Source organism: Chroicocephalus ridibundus, chromosome 2 (genome assembly GCF_963924245.1).
Source record: "Chroicocephalus ridibundus chromosome 2, bChrRid1.1, whole genome shotgun sequence".
Taxonomy (NCBI): domain Eukaryota; kingdom Metazoa; phylum Chordata; class Aves; order Charadriiformes; family Laridae; genus Chroicocephalus; species Chroicocephalus ridibundus.
Window position 1 is genome coordinate 51,838,283 of NC_086285.1, and position 17,560 is coordinate 51,855,842.

General features: G+C 39.8%; 1 protein-coding gene across 1 annotated transcript in view; it reads left to right on the forward strand.

The window, feature by feature from the left end:
• Positions 1 to 227: 227 nt before the first annotated feature.
• STAC (SH3 and cysteine rich domain) overlaps positions 228 to 17,560 on the forward strand; it is a 75,604-nt gene continuing 58,271 nt past the window's right edge. Inside the window, exon 1 of the mRNA XM_063325483.1 lies at positions 228 to 720. Within this exon, the coding sequence (XP_063181553.1) occupies positions 604 to 720 (117 nt within the window). The 5' untranslated portion in view covers positions 228 to 603. The remainder of the gene's footprint in view (positions 721 to 17,560) is intronic.

Below are 17,560 nucleotides of genomic sequence, written 5' to 3' on the forward strand. Positions count from 1 at the left end.
CAAACTCTGCCTTCTCCAGCCTGTAAAAAGGTAAAATGCTTCCAAACCTCATACACACTGCCTGCCTCTCTGTGTGCATGTGTGTGTGTGTGTGTGCGTGCATGCGCGCATTACTTTCTTTCACTACTATGACAGCACATGCTCCTCCGAAGCTATTCACAGCATTAGAAATACAACTCCTCCCTCCAGTGCCCCGTGTGTGTGTGCGTGGCTGGGGCTTTCTGCTTCGGCTCACTCCCCTCTGATCGCGGGGCTGACGGTCACGACTCTGCTCCACACCTCCGGGCTTCACGCGGAGGGGAGGAGGATCGGGGAAAACACAGAAGCAGGCACACAACTGACCTACAGAGCCATCGATAACTTACTGCCCTCGCAGCAGAATTGCATAGGGGAGGGAGGAGGGAGGGAGAGAAGAAAGAGGGGGAGGAGGAGGAGAAGGAAAAAAAGAAAATCCAGAGAATTCTAGCCTTGCAAATGTAGTGAAACCGAGCGGTCGGAGTTCATTTGCTCCAGAAGAGCAGAGAAGAAAGAGGACGTTAAATGAAAAAAAGCGAGAAAGGTCTGTAGCTTTTTTCCTGATAGTAGCAGTGGTTTAGAGGTAAAATGATTCCTCCAAGCAGCACGGCTGAAGTCAGCGTGGATAGTGTGGAGAAAGAGAATGAAGTGGAGAGCACAGAGCAGCCCCCCTCTCCAGCATCAACTACCAGCCAGGAATCAAAGGTACTCAGAAAATGATATCTTTTTTTTTTTTTTTCCTTTTTCTCTTTCTTTGTTTTGAAGAGAGATGTGTTGCTTTGATTTTTATTTGGAGCCTCTGTGCCAGGATCAGCGGTAGAGTGCTATGAGCCACCTTTGACTGTGGTGCCTGCTCTGACACTCCTACTTCTGAATTCTCCCTGTCACCTGGGCAGCTCAGGAGCCTGAACTGGGAAAATACCCGCCTTTTGAGATGGTTGGGGTTGGGGATTTCTGCTTGTGTTTTATCCTCCTTATTACAGTAAAGACCTGGGGGAGTAGCGGGGCTCAGGGAGAGGATTGGTGCCAATAGGTGTTGTTAGCTCTTTTCACACCAAGCATCAGATCACTTAAAGGATTTTGTTCATGGTTGGAAAGATTGATTTTTCTCACGGGTTCAGAGAAGAGAATTTTGCCTGGGGGCTTGGGGTGTTTCACCTGCCTCACCTTCTTTGGCAGACCCAGCAGTGAACTTTCACTGTTTAACGAGCCAGCAGTTGAAACAGGATATAAGTGACAGTTTTGGCACAATAATCCTTATGTACACCACCCAGAAAAGGATTTTTTTTTTCCACAGCCTCTGATTTATTTATTAATTTTTAAATGTGGTTCAATTTACGTTACTGAAAACCAACTCCCGGCTCAAATGGCATGGCTCTGAATTTTTAATTGACTTGCGTATGAAAAGTTTTTCTGCCTGGCAGTATGTTACTTTAAAGATAGAGACATAAAGGGAGAAAAGTAGTAACCTTACATAATGAATGTTCTTTGGAGCTTACCTGGATAATGTGCTTTTACTGATCCTCTATTACTTACTTATGATTGATATCATGATAGCACCTGACAGATCTTCCTGTGAACTTCATCGTGACGCTATGTGCTGTGGTAAACATGTAAAAATAGGGAGGTCCTTGTCACTAGGAGCTTACGGCTGTGTCGAGCCTTAGGAGGTACCGTATGAGCAAAACAGCTGCTCGACAGGGAAGGTTTGTGGTGGCCCAAGTCTAAAGGCAGTGGCTGCCTGGGTCTAACGTAGGAAGACTGCTATGTTATTCCGCAGTTATAGCTAGGTTTCTGGAGAGTGAGTCGAAATTATCTATCTGTGTGGGTAGAGTTCTGACGTGGGCTTTGGGATTTATTTTTTTATTAGATGCTATACTCCAAGGAGGAGAGCTAAGGTATTCCCTATGTAGAACAGCCTCCTTAAAAGAAAAGAGCTCTCCCAGCAGCAATAGCATACACTATTCACACTATTCACTATACACATTCAGCACTGCTGGGACACTGCTGCAGTCTTCCTGGTTAATGGAAAATTAAAAGTAAACGGGTTATTGGTTTAACCCCAGGCTCTAAAAGGAGCCGATTGATCCGTACCTAAATCTCCCCCTGAGACCACTTCTCTGGAATTGCTGAATTGTTATTTGGCCAGTGGGACACTCAGGCCCCCAGTGAGGTCCCAAAAGTAACTGGATCCTTCACCACACTGCCAGCAGAATCTCCTCATATGTGCTGGGCTGTGCACAGGGCCTGGTGGGCTCTGAGCTCCCAGCTGTGGTCCTCAGTCCCGGGTAAGTTGTTACAGAGCTCAAGGTGCCACTCACATGGTCAGGCACTTTATTCCAGTGGTGCTTGAGGGACTTTCCCGCTGGGTCACAGAGCGCTGTGCCCAAGACGACCTGACAAGCATGAATCTGAAACTGAGACAAAGTGAAGTGCAGCATGTAGGGTTCCTTCTTGCTGTTTGTGCATCTATGCACTTGCAAGGGTGACAACAGGAATTAGGCACATCTGGCCAGAGAACAAATAAACTACAAACTGGTTTATAATCAAATGTTACTATCATCAGTTTTTCCAGTCTTGTGAGCGTTTGAAGTGATACACTGGAATAGGCAAAAGCTATGACTATGCAGTTAATGCCAGATATTTTTAGTAAACATGTAATCTGCGTATATTTTAGAACTGCAAATATGATCAGAAAGCATGCTGTATTGTCGTTTCAGTAGATGGAGGCAAAAGAACCTTCTGATCGCTGAGGTAATGAGATAAGCTTTCTTTTTTTTGGTCCTAGTAAACAGCAGGGTGGAAAAATTCTCAGTGATTTCACAAAGATGTTTTTTGTCGTTGTTTTTTTTTTTTCTAAGAGAATTTTTGTACCTCAAAAGCTTAAGACTTCAACAAAGGCATAAGCCAGAGTGTGCCAAGGGACTATGTCCAAGCTTTTATCCGACGGTGTCCCTTGCTGAGGGAGCTGTCCTGTCATTCACAGAGGGCTCAGCTTTCTTCAGGTCCTCTCTGTTGCATAGGTTAACAAGTTCATGTCTGCTGCAGTTACTGCAGAACAGTTTGTGCAATATCTAGTTACCCCACAATGACTTGTTTCTGTGGCAAAACAACATTATGACTCCAAATATAGGAACAGAAACAACATGGATAATAACAACCTTCAAAGTGCATTTGAAAACATTTCAGGGGAAAAACAATTTTGAAAAACTAATGCAGAACTACTGTAGCAAGCTTGCTTCCGGTCCGGTGTAATTGTAGACAACTGTGGCACATAGCCACTTGTAGTACCAAAGTCCAGAAAAAGAATTTTATCTAGCACAGTCCAGACTGTACTCAGAAGATGACACAGAGGAGATATTGCAGTTTCTGACTAGCATGAGTTTGAGAGGCAGAACTTCAGGCTGCTACCAAGTAGCTGAGATTTGGAAGAATAACTCTCGTGTTAGTCACACACCCCTGTCACAGGAAAGCAGCTCACCCTTTGATAAATGCTAAAGCCTCCCACTGCCTTTTCCTATGGATTAGGAGCATATTTGCAGGTGAGCACACTTGGATGCGGAAAGCTTAAAGACTAGACTCTCGTGCATGTCCTCCTCATCATGAACACCTTAACACCTGGACTTTAGTACAACTGCTCAGAATGAGGAAATCCAAATACACTTTCAATACACCACATTTCCTGGGTCCTAAGAGCAAATCCACTTCTATGTTCTAAGTACGTGTTTGCCTTATGGCATAGTATATATGTCTTTTGAATTATGTGTCCTCAAGTACTTTACACATCGCACCTCCAGTGTATTGTCTCATTAGTGTAACTTCAAATAGGCGTCCAAAGTGTAGGAAAGACACTGTAAGTGGGCCATCCTGTAGCACTACATATACTACTACTGTGCTAAAAACACCAGAGCTTGAACAGTTTAGAATGTTGCAAAACTAATAATTAATTTATTAAATTAATTTAATGGCTCTTGAAGACATTTACTTCACACCTAAGTATGACTTGAGTGGGTACTTAAAGTTTACTAGGAGAATAACTTTATGAAGGTACCATACAAATACATGTAATTTCTAATTCTGTTACCTTCATATGTTTGTAGTTATGGCTCCCACCTGTTTGGGTCCTTCACATCTGGCTACCAAGAAGGCAAATGACCAGTTTGCCAAAGGCTTTTGTAGATTTACAACTCAGTGAAGGAGGAAGTCATTAGCTAATGAGTCCTAAGGGAAAATTTGTTCCTGGTGGTAGCAATTAAAGACACACTGCACACTTGTACAATCACTAACTTAGCAATATAAGCAGAAATCTAGTAGCAACAATCTGAGGTCATATTTCTGATGTCTCTTATGTAAGGGTACCTTGGAATTTAGTAAAGAAAACTAAAATTTGAAGGAACATGTGTCTGAAGAAAAAAATCCTACACCTGGCAATATTTCTTTATGTTTTGGCATAGTTGGCACATAACTCTGTTAGCTTTATCCTTCTTATATTTAACTGACATTTCTATATGAAGAGGAAAGAGCCCATCTGCTAATTTCTTTAGGTGTGAGTCAAGTCATTATTGCTCTATTGTGAATATAGGCTGGAGGTATTCATAAACAATAAAGTATATCTTAGAAAATTCCCTTACCATTTTTAAGTTGGGGGTGGGCTTAGCATCTATAATGTTTGAGCTAGTATCAGCGGGGTTGGTCAGCACTGATGATCTTCAAGCTATTAGTGTTTCATTTCAAGTATGTTAAACATGTGTCAGGCTCTCTCATACACCCCAGAAGGGGTATCAAGCTCTGCTTCTGCTATTGCAGGTAATCTGTTGTGTAAAACTTAGTTATTTGTAGATATCAGTGGATATCTGTGAAGGCCAAATGTTTTTTTCACGGCTTTGCCCATTTCCATCTACTTTTTATAAAGTCTAGATGTAATTGTTATGTACTGCAGTCATGCATCTTTGGTGTGATAGCTTCAAAATTTTCCACTGAATCACAAAATCACAGGCCTAACAAACTGCTTACACTCAGGTCAGTTAGGTAAGTTGAATAGCTGAAAAAGGCAGGGGGGGAGGGGGGGAAGAGAAACTAGACCTCCAAAAAATATTCCACAAAATAAATGAGCCTGTCTCAGTCTGACACTTCCATACACTGACTGTCCAGTGGCCAGCATTCAGGGAAACACAGACCATTATCTTCAAATTCAAGTATGGCGATTCAGGAGACGTAGCGCGATTGTTCAAACACTAGCTTAACCTGACATATAGTACATAAAATGGAAGTTGCTGAAAAGTAGCAAACCATAAAAAGGATTAAGCGTTGAAGTTCAAGATGTAGACTTCATTTACGTATATTCCCACATCAGTCAAGAAGATTGAACTTACTTTCCCCTGTCCTGCTGGTCCGATAGACCAATAATGCATACATAAGGTTTCAAAACCAGGTGTTAATATTAGGTACTGAACTAACGTAAACAGCTTGAAACTCTTTGGATTTTAATAGGATTGCATGGGATTTAAATCATGTAGGATTGATGCTATGTTGTTAAGCAGAGATCTTCCCCACTTAAAGAGTTAATACTTTATGAGGCTCCATAGATGGTTACTCATGAATTAATATTTTAAAAGGGCAGGGAGTATGGTGTACAGTTAGTGTTTCACCTTCCACACCAGTGAGAAATATCCAGTATGTAAACTACTGCTGTAGCCTTCAAAGGAATACCAAACAGCTTTTAAAAATCCTGTGAAAGGGGAATAAAAAAGCGGTTCTCTTTCTTAATCTTACCTCCATGCCTCTGCATAAAATGGTGAGTACATACTGTGAAGGTAAGACTATGTGAAAGAAATGATCTTAAGTATTTTTATCTATTTTGATCAAGTGTTAGAACAAATTAGGTACAGGAAGATTTCATTAAGAGCAAGAAAGTAATGTTCTATCAATTTCTTGAGCAGACTTGTTCTTGTATTTACCTTTATTTTGACTTTTCTCTCTTTCTTACTCTTTTTCTGATCAAAACACTCTGGTATTGTTTTCGCTTTGATATATATGTCATATCAGTTCCTAGGTGCATTGAGATATCTAAGGCAAAATAGAAATCTGACCCGTTCATTCTCTTCTATCCACACTTTCTGCCTTGCCAGAATGAAGAAAATGTCTATTACCTTTCAACAACTAATGATGACTTGACTGAAATCTGGTGTGGTAAAAAAAAAAGGATTTACTAAAAAGCGTAAATTTTCACTGAAACAAAACAAGTTGTTTTCAAAGCTGGAAGACACTGCAGTCCTGCCGCCTCAGTGTCTTATGCTGTCTTTTTTTGATGAAGTAATCCTGTTGAATTCAGGTTTTACCACTATTTCTAAGAGGCTCTCCCAACACCTGGATGCTCTAATGGCTAAGGGATGCCCTCTGCCCCTCACCCTCATCTAATTCCAGTCTAAGTTTATTTCTGGCCAGCTCATGTGTCATTGTAATTTTGATAATGTTGCTTTAGCTTAAACATCTATTTTCCATTCTTAGTGCAGGTTTCCATCATGTCAGAATAGACTTTTTATCTCTTCCCAACCTTTTATTTTCTAGACTAAACAAGCCAGGCTGACGTTAAGATAAACTCTCCATTCTTCATCTCCTTCTAGTAGCAGACCTGCGCACCTGTTTCAGTTTTGAACACTCTTTCTTGAAAAAGGGTGACTGAACTTGTGCATGGTATTCTACATGAGATCTTGTACAGTCCCACTAATGCTTCACTGACTTTCCCAGAAACCATGCTTCTGATGTCTGTTAAGGTCACTACTGTATACTGTTTGTGTCCCCTAGTCACCCCTTAGGTCAACTAGAGGTCGCCATTCTATTTCTCTGTAATTTCCAGTGGATCCAGGATACATTTGTCTTTCCTCATCTAAAGTGGTTTGGATCAGGTGCACAAGCTTACATTTCCACATTTGAACTTCATCACATTTCCATCACTCCATCCCTCAAGCCCCAGACCTCCTCAGTTTTGACAATGCCTCCAACCTCATGTCAGAGGGAAATGGCCTTATGACATGCCTAACCTTTGCATCAAATTCAGTAATAGAAATACAGAGAGCAAGAATGACCCTAAAACTAGGCCAACATTGTTCTTTGAAGAACTGTACCAACAACCTTCTTTCAGCCTAGTACTTCTCCTTTTAACGGTAACCATCTTCCATTGAACTTTACTTTAAATTTCTTCACTACTTCCCTTCTTTTCAATCTAATAAATTCCCTTTTGGTTGCATAGTCAATAATTTTAATGAAACCCATATATACAGAATCTACCTTTGACTTAAAACATTTTCTCTAGAAAATTGTTCATCTTATCCAAGACAACTGGTCTAGGAGGATTGACCTTTTCTTTTTTTTCCAGTTTTTGTCAAGCACTATGGAGGTCAGATCTACAAATCTGTATTTGTTGGGATCACTTTTCCCGCTTCTTGAAACAGACTTCTATTTTACTTTGTATCGTTTCTGGCTTGATAAAGCTTGTTAAGAAAACTTGTTCCTTGACTTCCAAAGTAAATTTTGTAATGGAGATTAAATGGTTTCTTTTTTCCCTTTCACCTCAGCAGGCACGTTGAACTGCCTTTTTAATGTCATGCCATCCATCCATTTCTGCAACCTCGTTTCTATTATTCCTATTATTTTGCTCCAGGATCATTGTTCTGGGAAGAAAGTAAGATGAAGTGTTTTTTTAAATTCTGAGACAGCCTTTTATCTCATCCTTACTGTACCACAGCCTGTTTCTTCTTTAGCTTTCCCTAGCCTGAATCAATCCATTGACATTTCCTTAAGTACCTTTTGCAAGGACTCACTCAGCTTTTCTTGACAACATGCTTAGGCCTAAGGAACTCTGCTTGAAAACTCAAGTTTTATTTGCATACCATTTCTTTTTTCTCTTTTTCCTATTTTTCTTCCCCTCCCTACCATTCTTTGTGGACACTTTGCTTATTCCGTATTTCCTTTTTGAGGTAACTATTTTCATGCAGTTTGCCAAAAGCACTCATCACAGAATCTTTTCTTTTTTTTTTCTTTTTTTTGTTGTTTTGTATTTGTTGTTGGGGTTTGGTTTTTTTTGTTGTTTGTGTCATATTTCAGGTAGTATTAACAGATTTGCTTTGAAGAAATTCTATACTTCTTACTCGTTCAAGCCCATCCAAGTACTTGACCCTTTCTGATCAGTCATCTTTATCAATGAATCACGTCTCTAACCTAATACCTCACGGCTAGCAAAGGCTGTTCCACAACCTGTGGTCATGTGGGTTCATCAGCACTCTGCTTTCTGAGAGCCAGCACCCGTTAGCCGATGCAGTGACCTGCTTACCCAGCTGTGCTGCTTTCCAGACCACTGCTAAGACCTTCATACTTTCAGACGGACACACTAGTTTGGGTCCTTCTGTGTCACACTCCAAAATGTGATGTGGTCTAAAATATATCTCTAGGGAGCTGAGAGTGCTGAAGGCTTGGAATTTCTTCAAGGGGACATAGGACTTCAAAGGCTATCCTCTTGAAATCCAAAACTTGGTTTAGAAGTGCATTTTTCCCTTACACTTTATTTAATTTAAGTGAATGTAAATCATAACCATCTAATAGAAAACTGTAATTCCTTGTATGACGAGAATTTCTCCTATTGCCTACCTGAGCCATTGCTGTATACTCTTGATAGGAGGAAGATTTGACAAATTTGTGCTAATGTTTTCAGGCAGAGGACTAATTGTTCAGATGTGAGAATGAGTTGAATATTCTTAACACAGTATTTAGCCCTACACAGCTTCCGTTTGCACAGGCAAATGGTCATTCAGTGCTAAAAGAGCACTGCCTTTTCCAGGCAAGTGAATGTTTATATTCTAGCTGAAGCATAAGCAAACTTTGCATGTTCATTAGCAAAGAGGACCAGCTGTGAAAATGAGAAATCTGTGTGTGAATGACTGAAATAACTTGACCTTGTTTTCCTTTGACATACGCCTCTGCTCCAGGAAACTCCCTTGATTCAGCAGACCAACTGATACAATATATGCCCCTTGTCAGGGAATACAACGCAGGAACCCTGCAAAACATATTTACAATGTCTGAATGTCTGAAAAGCAAACTTGTGTCTTTGACATCAGCAGTTAAATATGACAAATGACTTGCATATCTTCTTATTTATTTAAAAATGAGCCTTATGTCTGTACTTTTGCATAAATGTGCTAGGCACTCATAGAAGTTTTCCTATTGACAGGTCAGCATTTCTTAGCTGACCCGTTTTTAACTGATGAGAGTAGATTGCTAAGCACTGTCAAATGGAATTGTTATAGTTTAGGGGCTGCAGTGGTGAAACTTAAAAATGCCGTAGCATTAATAATTGTGTGAGAGAGGTGTTTCCCAGCTGCAGGAGGCTGCAAGTTCGATATGGAATTGAAGACAGGGCTCTTTAGGCAAGTAACAGTGACAACTTGAATGCTTTTCTTTGCTGTAGACTTAATATGTTCCATTTCTGAGTGCCATTTAAAAGCTTTATTAAAATGCCACACATGCACTGCTTTATTAATAAAGATCATTTTAGCAGCCTAGTGTTCTGAATAGAAAAGCAGAATGCAGCTGACCTGTAGTAACTGATGATTAGGTTTAATTCAGAAAGGAGCAAAATACTATAAACTGGTATTCACAAAGCTATTAAAATCAACATTTAGAATTTTTTTTTCTTAGCTTATTCATCAAAGTAAGACAAAGAAATGTAGGCACAGCTCAGGTTAGAGAGCAAAGTCAACCTAGCAGGTTGTTACAGCAAATACTGTTGAATATGATCTTAGAGGCAGACTTGCATCTCCATTACCCCAATATTTAACTTGTTTTTTTCAAAAATTACTTATGCATAGCAAAGGGAGGCAGCAGCTTTTGTTGGCCGAGAGTCAGATTTCTGGCATAATGCATGCAAGTCACCTCCTCAAACATCACATATATAAGCGTACTGTTCATTATTGATTTGCCAGTGTTGTCACTGCCAATTTAAATGCTGTCGTAGCGATTTGCAAAACCAAAATTTCTTGGGATTGAACCGAGAGGCTGAAAACTCTGAACCAGCCTCAGCTGCCTTTGTGCATGCACAGGGTGAGAAATGGCCTTGGACTGGGCATCTCTGTCCTCACAAGTAAACGAAATACACTAGGCAAACTTCAACATAGTAAACTTGGAATAGTGCCACTGACTTTTCTACAGTTAAATTGAGGATCCAGTTGTTAAGATGTTCATGTTCATATGCGTTTTTAAATAGCACCTGCTGTTAACTCATCAACCAGTATCAACTCAAAGACCAAGTATATACAGTTTTTGTTGTACCTCTTAGTACCTCCATCTCATTTCTTCCATATGTTCACACATTCTCTTCAAAGATTTTTGTTTACAAATAAACATAAGGTGACTTGTAATGATTTGCCAAATGTTTCTGTTAATGAAAATTCCAGTGAAACTCATGCTTGTCAAGTGCAGTTTTGTTGGGGTTTTTTTAGTTGAAAAAGTTCTGGTTTTGAGGAAGTGTTCCATTTTCCTGATAGTGTAAACTTTTGTCAGGAAGATTTCCCTGGTTGCAGATGAAATTTCAAGTCAAAAGAGTAGAAAAATGCATCCTAGGTTAAATCGTACACCCCTACCTGTAATTAGAGACCACCTTCAGGCAGTTAAGTTAGTAGTTCAGTCTCCCTATTGTTATAAATGGAACACAGACTGAAATTGTTTTATCAAAGGTGATTTAGAGGAAAAGCCTGCCTTATGTGCTCTGAATTAGCCTCTCTGAGGGGAAATCTTTTTCCATTGACCATAGTCGGCAGCCACAGCTGAGTTAAAAGCTTGAATTTAAGTAGGGTGAGCACCACTGTGAATCTGTCAGAGTGAGGTCTTGAACCTTGCCTACAAAAACTGGTCAGCCGTCTGTTCCCCTGGCAGGTTGGTCTGTCTGACTTTCCCCTCTTCTGTCCACAGCTCTCTCAAAGACGTTTTGAAAAGCTGCGGTTGTTTTTCATGTCAACGTGGAATAAAATCATTCAAACTTTGAAAATTTTTGCTAAGTGGAACTGCTGCTTTCCAGCCAGCCCTGTAATGGAAAGTTATGCACCTATGACAAAAAGAGAGAAAAATGTGAGCCTATCCAGACTTCAAAATGTGAAGTGCTGCTATTAAACTGTAGCTACAAGATGAATCATGTACCGGTTTCATGAAGTATGGGCACACAGGAGTCTTTGGCAGGTTCACAGCAGTTAGATCTATCTCCTGTAGTTAGTCGTAATGACAAATGGACTTCATCCTCCTGGCCATTAAAGATCCAGACGAACAGTTAACTTTTTGCTAGCTCACCCACTCGCTCTCTGCCTTTCAACGTTTCTCTCTTTCTTTCCTCTCTGTTCCTGTTCTCACCCAAATGCTTTAATCCAGGACCAGGCTCTCTGACACAATAAGCCAGTGCAAGCTCTGTCTTTGCAGGAAAAACCTAGAGGTTTCCAAGCTTAGCCAAGTTTAAAGATTCCTGTTAAGAAAATGAATGGTGGCTCTTCCCTTAGGGGGAGGGACCTTTTATAAACACTGTGTAGATGCTGGCACTCAAGCCATAAGTATTCTTGGAAAAAAGCAAACCCTATAGTTTGCACTTTCCCTTTCACCTATACCCAAGCCTTGCTTACTTAATTCACAAAGAAATGCCCTAAGTTGCATTTTAGTTTCCTTGCATTGCCTGGTATTACATGGTCTGTTCCTTGCTTGTGGATGCCTATTTATCTCTTGAGGTAACCTCATGTTTTCATTATATATTTATACAGGGAACTATACATAAACTTAAAACCTAGGCAATGAGGTAATAGAAAACATTCCTTATGCAGAAGAAATTAAGCCCTCTTCTTAATGTCCCCTGTCATCTCAGTCTCCTCCTTTCAGGGTAGGTAGTTGAAGACCAATGCAACTCAGGAGATCCCTTTTCAACTGCACTGCCAGTGGAGGGCTTTTGAGCTCCTGCCTCCTCAGCAGTTTAGGCTCCCACAGACTTCCCTGGACTGCAAATCTGTGCTTCGACAGCACTGGGTTTTTTAGCAGAAAAATGCTCTGGAAAAATGATTCCTTAGAGATTATCAAAGCTAAAATGAATGCCAACAACTGTAATAGATGTACTTGAATCCTGCTACATTGTAGATAAATTAAAAGCATTTCATAAAGGTTCAGAAAATGATAGCCAAGCCTTAAAACAAAAATCTGAACAGTGTGATCTGCCTCTGAGGAGAACTCAGCTATGACTCGATGCTGGCCATAAGAAGTAGTCACTCAGTCTGGTAAAAAAAAAGTCAGACCTTTTTGAAACAAGATGAGAAAACTAACCTGTTTTTTCTGGCACTGTAGGGTACATGCTGCAATAAATACAATATTCCTGAAGTAGCAATAGAGGTAACGTCATTTGGTCTTTACTACCAGCTGCTGAGTTCCAGAAGAAAATCTCCTTTCCATGAGTTACCATCCCTCCAGCACAGTCGTACTCATAGCCACTACTGCATATTAAAAAAGAAAACCGCCAGCTGACAGGAGAAAATGGATGTTAATCTTAGAAGTTACCACTGCATTTGCTCTTCAATTCAGCAGTGGTCAGTAGCTCTGATTTCTGCTGTAATATGTCACCCTCTTAAGTCAGTACTACTCTGCTGATATCAAGAATTGTACCTGCTCTGACAGTAGAATAAAGTGAAGTACCTCATGGAAATTCCCCCTCTTACACAGGACTAATATTCATTTTCTTTAAAACTCTCTGTCCTAACTTGACTTTCCTTTCCTCTTCCTTCTTCTATTCCCTGCTCTCCTGCCTGCCTGAATCCCTCATGCAACCCCGTGCAATATGCTGCTCCTTTTGAAGTCACTGCTATTATTTTTGTCAGACAAGGCATCACAGTGTTTACTGGTTCAAGATCCCTCACTTTCCTATCAAATAAGTAACTCCTATTAAATCTGTTGCTATCTTATGTCAATACCAACATCTCTTTTCTCTCTCAACACCAAAAATATGAAGTTTGGATAGCCTTCATTTATTAGGTGAGCACAACCTCATGACAGCGTTACAAGCTTTTTTCTTTTTTCTTTTTTTTTTAATATTAGGTATTTGTGTGCAGACTTTCATTAGCAACAGTTTAACTTTAGAGGATTCTGAGGGACTTAAAAAAATCTATTTTAACATTCAGAAACAGTTATAGTCTTAAATTCTCTGCCTTTCTGTTTGCAGTATGCTGTATGTAGCATTTTACATGAAGCTAGCTATCTCAGTATTTGCAGTTCAGACAGTCATTTTAATCTTGAAACTTTGATAGAGGTAATTTGAGGAGGAAAGTTGTGCAGCTGGTGAGAATAAAATGAAATGTTTTTGTTTTGCAAGGTTGATCTTGAAACAATAGCTGGCCAAAGATGTTCAGCAGCTTGGAGGTTTAGGAAAAATACAAAAGAAATGGATTAGCCTGAGGCAAAAGGAGTCAAAGATGTATGATAAATCTCACACATGACAACTCTTGCCAATTAACATTGTCAACACTTGAAGCAGTGTTTAGGCCTTCAAACATCTCCATAAACTGCCAAGTAACCGTATGTCTCATATATGACAATATCATCATTAAGTTAAACAGATTTTTCCTGTGGAGACTTGGCCTATTCTTTACGTAGGACACTGAATGCATTTTTTTCTGGGCATGACTAACATGTAATAACAAGAAGACAAAAGACAGATTGAGATGGAAACTTTCTGTACTAGTAACAGGTTCCTTGGAAACTGGTACTACGAGCGTAATTTTCCCCCAAATGGTTTGGAAGTACTTTTTGAAAATGAGAATACAGCTAGAGTAGATGTGTTGAAAGGGAAGAATGCACGCCCTAAGTTGCACTTTGAGAAGAGCTTTAATGAAAAATGTGCTGTATCTGAACTGGGTCTGCAAATAAACAGATCTCTATCGTGGTGGACAGTAAGATAACTGGATGCAGAATGAACAACAAGGAAGATGTTATTGAGGTAGGAAAAAATGTTAATTGGCACATCATGTATCTGGTAGCTGCTGTAGGCCTTTAGAACTGGAAACACGGTGGGTACTCAGGTGAAGCATGGAGAAGTCCAGAGGAATTAAGGAGCTTTGTTCGACCTGTGCTGCCAGCTTTTCCCCCACATCCAGGACTTCAGGCCAGAGTGGTGCCAGGGAAGCCACATGGATCGGCACCAGGACCATATGGATCCTGATTGACTTGTCGTGTCAGAACAGGCAGTGCCAGGGTGGCCGCACACCCTGACCTCCAGAATGGCTGGCAAGAGGCAGCATTCACAGGATGGGACAGCATCAGTCTTCAGGAGGGATAAAAAGAAGATGGAAGGCAGCAAATTTGCTACCAGATTGCAAAAACAGGGTGAAGGGAACTATGAAAAACAAAAATTGCAAGTCAACCAACAAACACTGCTAATATTCTGTAAGGCTTAAGTTCGTGCCCCATCTTCCCACTGAGAAGAGTTTGAAATGGAAAGATAGAAACAAGTTGTAAAATTTGGATTTGAATCTCTGTTTATGAACAGGCAGCAAAGAATAGAGTGCAGAAACCCCTTAATAGGCCAAATAAGCCAAAATATCTACATTTGAGGGCTTTTTAAAAGCCAATAGGCCATATAGTACCCAAATTCTGGCATTGTGGTTCTAGTTCTTTCTTTGATCGGAAAATGAGGTAACATCATGTCAGAGTTAAAGCACAGTAGCTAAGCGAGCTACTTGGGCAGCATTAATTCATACAAACTATGAATTTGAAACAAGTGTCTGGGAAAGAGAAAAGAAGCGAGAAGCAATACGTGTCCCCCTGTATTTGTCTATATTTGGTTGTGGAGGAGCAGGTTGATAGAGATGGTTTAAAAAAAAAGAGAAGGGAACTGAGAAGCGTTGAATAAAGTCAGCCAGATAATAGGATTCCAAATGTGGACAGGTGTTTTTTCATACGGCGTGCAGAAAGCCTTTGCTTTTAATGCACAGTGTAAAAAAAGTAAAAAAAAAAAAAAAAGTTTTGTTTCAAAACAAAAAAATCAACAACCCAGCCAAACTCCAAGCCTTTACTCAGGAAACACGCTCGCTGAAGTCAGCAGGAGTTAGCAGTAAGCAAAGTCCTTAGGATTTGGCCCAGTGACAATAACTTTGTTGTAGAGCTGAGCACTTACGTGTTTTCACTGCAAAGCAATTTTAACAGCATAAGTTTGGAACCCCAGAAGTAGGAGTGGAAACACTGGCAGAATATTAACTATAACAGCTCCCAGTAGATCTCAGTCTTCCTTTTTGCTTTAAGACAGTACAAATGTGATTATACAGTATGTGGGATCGGAGCTGATGTTAATTTGCCCTCAGTTAGTATCAGCCTCCCTGCCAGATGTATTTCCATATTTGCTTCCAGAGACATACTACCATTTAAAGTATTATAAAACAGCTCTGTTTAAAAAAAAAAAAAAAAAAAAAAAGGAATAGCAAATCGGTAAAACAGTAAAATAAATTAGTGGAAACTATTGCTATAGGTAGACCAGCATTTTTTAGCAGAAGACTGGGGGGTTTTTTAAAGGTCTAAGGGAGTTGTACTGAGCTTTAATTTCTCACAAGATTAATAGTGGAAAATAATGATGCACACTTCATAGATGGACAGACACGAGATACAATCAAGGATAATTAATCTTACATTCACAATCACATTCACTGCAGTTTTTTCATGAGAAGAATAATTCTCATTCTCATTCTTCTGAAAAGAAGCAGAACTCAGGCCCTATTGTTGTTATTATTGAAGACTCTCAGCAGGTAGATACCAGTGTAGTTTCCTTCACCTCAGCAGGGCTGCCTGGATTTACATTACTCTGAAATCCAGCTTTTTAATCTCCAAATTTCGTTGTGCCACTTCCACCACAGCAAAGATTAGTAAATAACTAAACCAGGACTTACCAAAGGGAAATCACTGTTCCATTTAGAAGCTAAATGGAAAGAGATATTCAAACAGGGCAGCAAAATGGGGGATTCCCAGAAGGGACCTCAGAGATAATAGTCCAAATTCTTTCTATGTCAAGAGGCAAGAGATAACCACATGTGCCTCATCCTAATGAGGACAAGGTATGGAGATGACCTGCTGCTTAGCAACCAGATGCCTGAGGTGAAACCCAAAGTACAAAACAAGATGTTGTAAACACATACCTGTCTTGAAACTGAAAGTACAGGGGCATTTTAAACAAATTGAAGGACTATTCCTAACCATCTCTTGCTTTCTTCGTGGGCTTTCCTGTTGGTTTCTGGAGGAAAGACTGGAGACAATTCAATTGCCAGACCATGAAAGAGAGACAGGAGCCACACAGAGGTTTGCAGCTGGTTATTCCACCAGCCACCTTTCATAACCTCCTTTCTAAAAGCTCTCCTGCAGCTGGTGCCACCCATGTTGGAACAGCTGTTTAGAGGCAGGGAGAATATAATCCTGGATATAAATCTGAGATTTCTAGTCTTTCCCTGTGCTCCTGAGAGGAGCAGCTCTTCTTTTGCTAGGTGACGCAGGAGAGGAGATCAATGGGACAAAACATTTTCCAACCCTGATATAAAACAAGCAATAGGCTTTGGACATGGCTGAAATGTTGCTTAGTTAGGTTTCGAATGTGTTTTGATTTATGCACATGTTCACAAAGGAGGAAGATTTCATGGTTGTTAAGCTCAACACAACGAACCCAGCAGATCTTACTTTGGGACAGTTAATCTGATTTTCATGAATCAGATGATAAACTTTGGAAACCTACAGTAAAGTGTTTCTGAAAGATCTTGTGAGTTGTTAGCTTGAAATGCTGCAAATTTGAGAAAGATTCACTGTTTTTCCTCTATGCTAGAAGCAGGCTGCACACTAACCATGGCTGAGTGATATTGCGTGCATTTTCCCCAAACTAAACTTGAATCAAACTCATTAGGAAGTTTGAAGAAATACTAATAGAGACTAGATCTCTCAGGAAGAGAAATATAATACGCACTCTTTTCTTTCTGGATTACTCTTTCTAATATAGCTTGACTAAAAGAAAAGAGAGGAATACACTGTTCACAAACACAACAGCAAAAATTCTGTCAGATAGAAAATTTGAGAGTTTTGGCTAAATAAGTGATTTATAAAAGAGGAGGGGATTTTACTTAGTTTTTGATTAAAATGCCTTAAAGTTTTGTGGATCTGACATGCATAGAAGTATCATTATATTTATTTTGCATGTTTCCTCCTTTTTACAAGCTGTTTTAAACTATTTAAATGACAGTGAGTCTTTTGAAGTTAATATAAAATATATTTGGTAGGGAAGGTAATATGAGCTTAGAGTAAGTCACAATTGCAGAATATCTAATACAGAGTTGACTCTTATGCTTTAAGACTAAGTAGACAGTTCTGGACATAACTGGATTTCCCTGAAATTTGATGGCAATTGTTATATTTAATAAATTGTTTGTGTTTCCTCAAATCTACCTCTCCCTGGACTGCATTACTTTGTCCTGTCACATCTTATGCTCAATTTTGAAGGTAGATAAAGGAA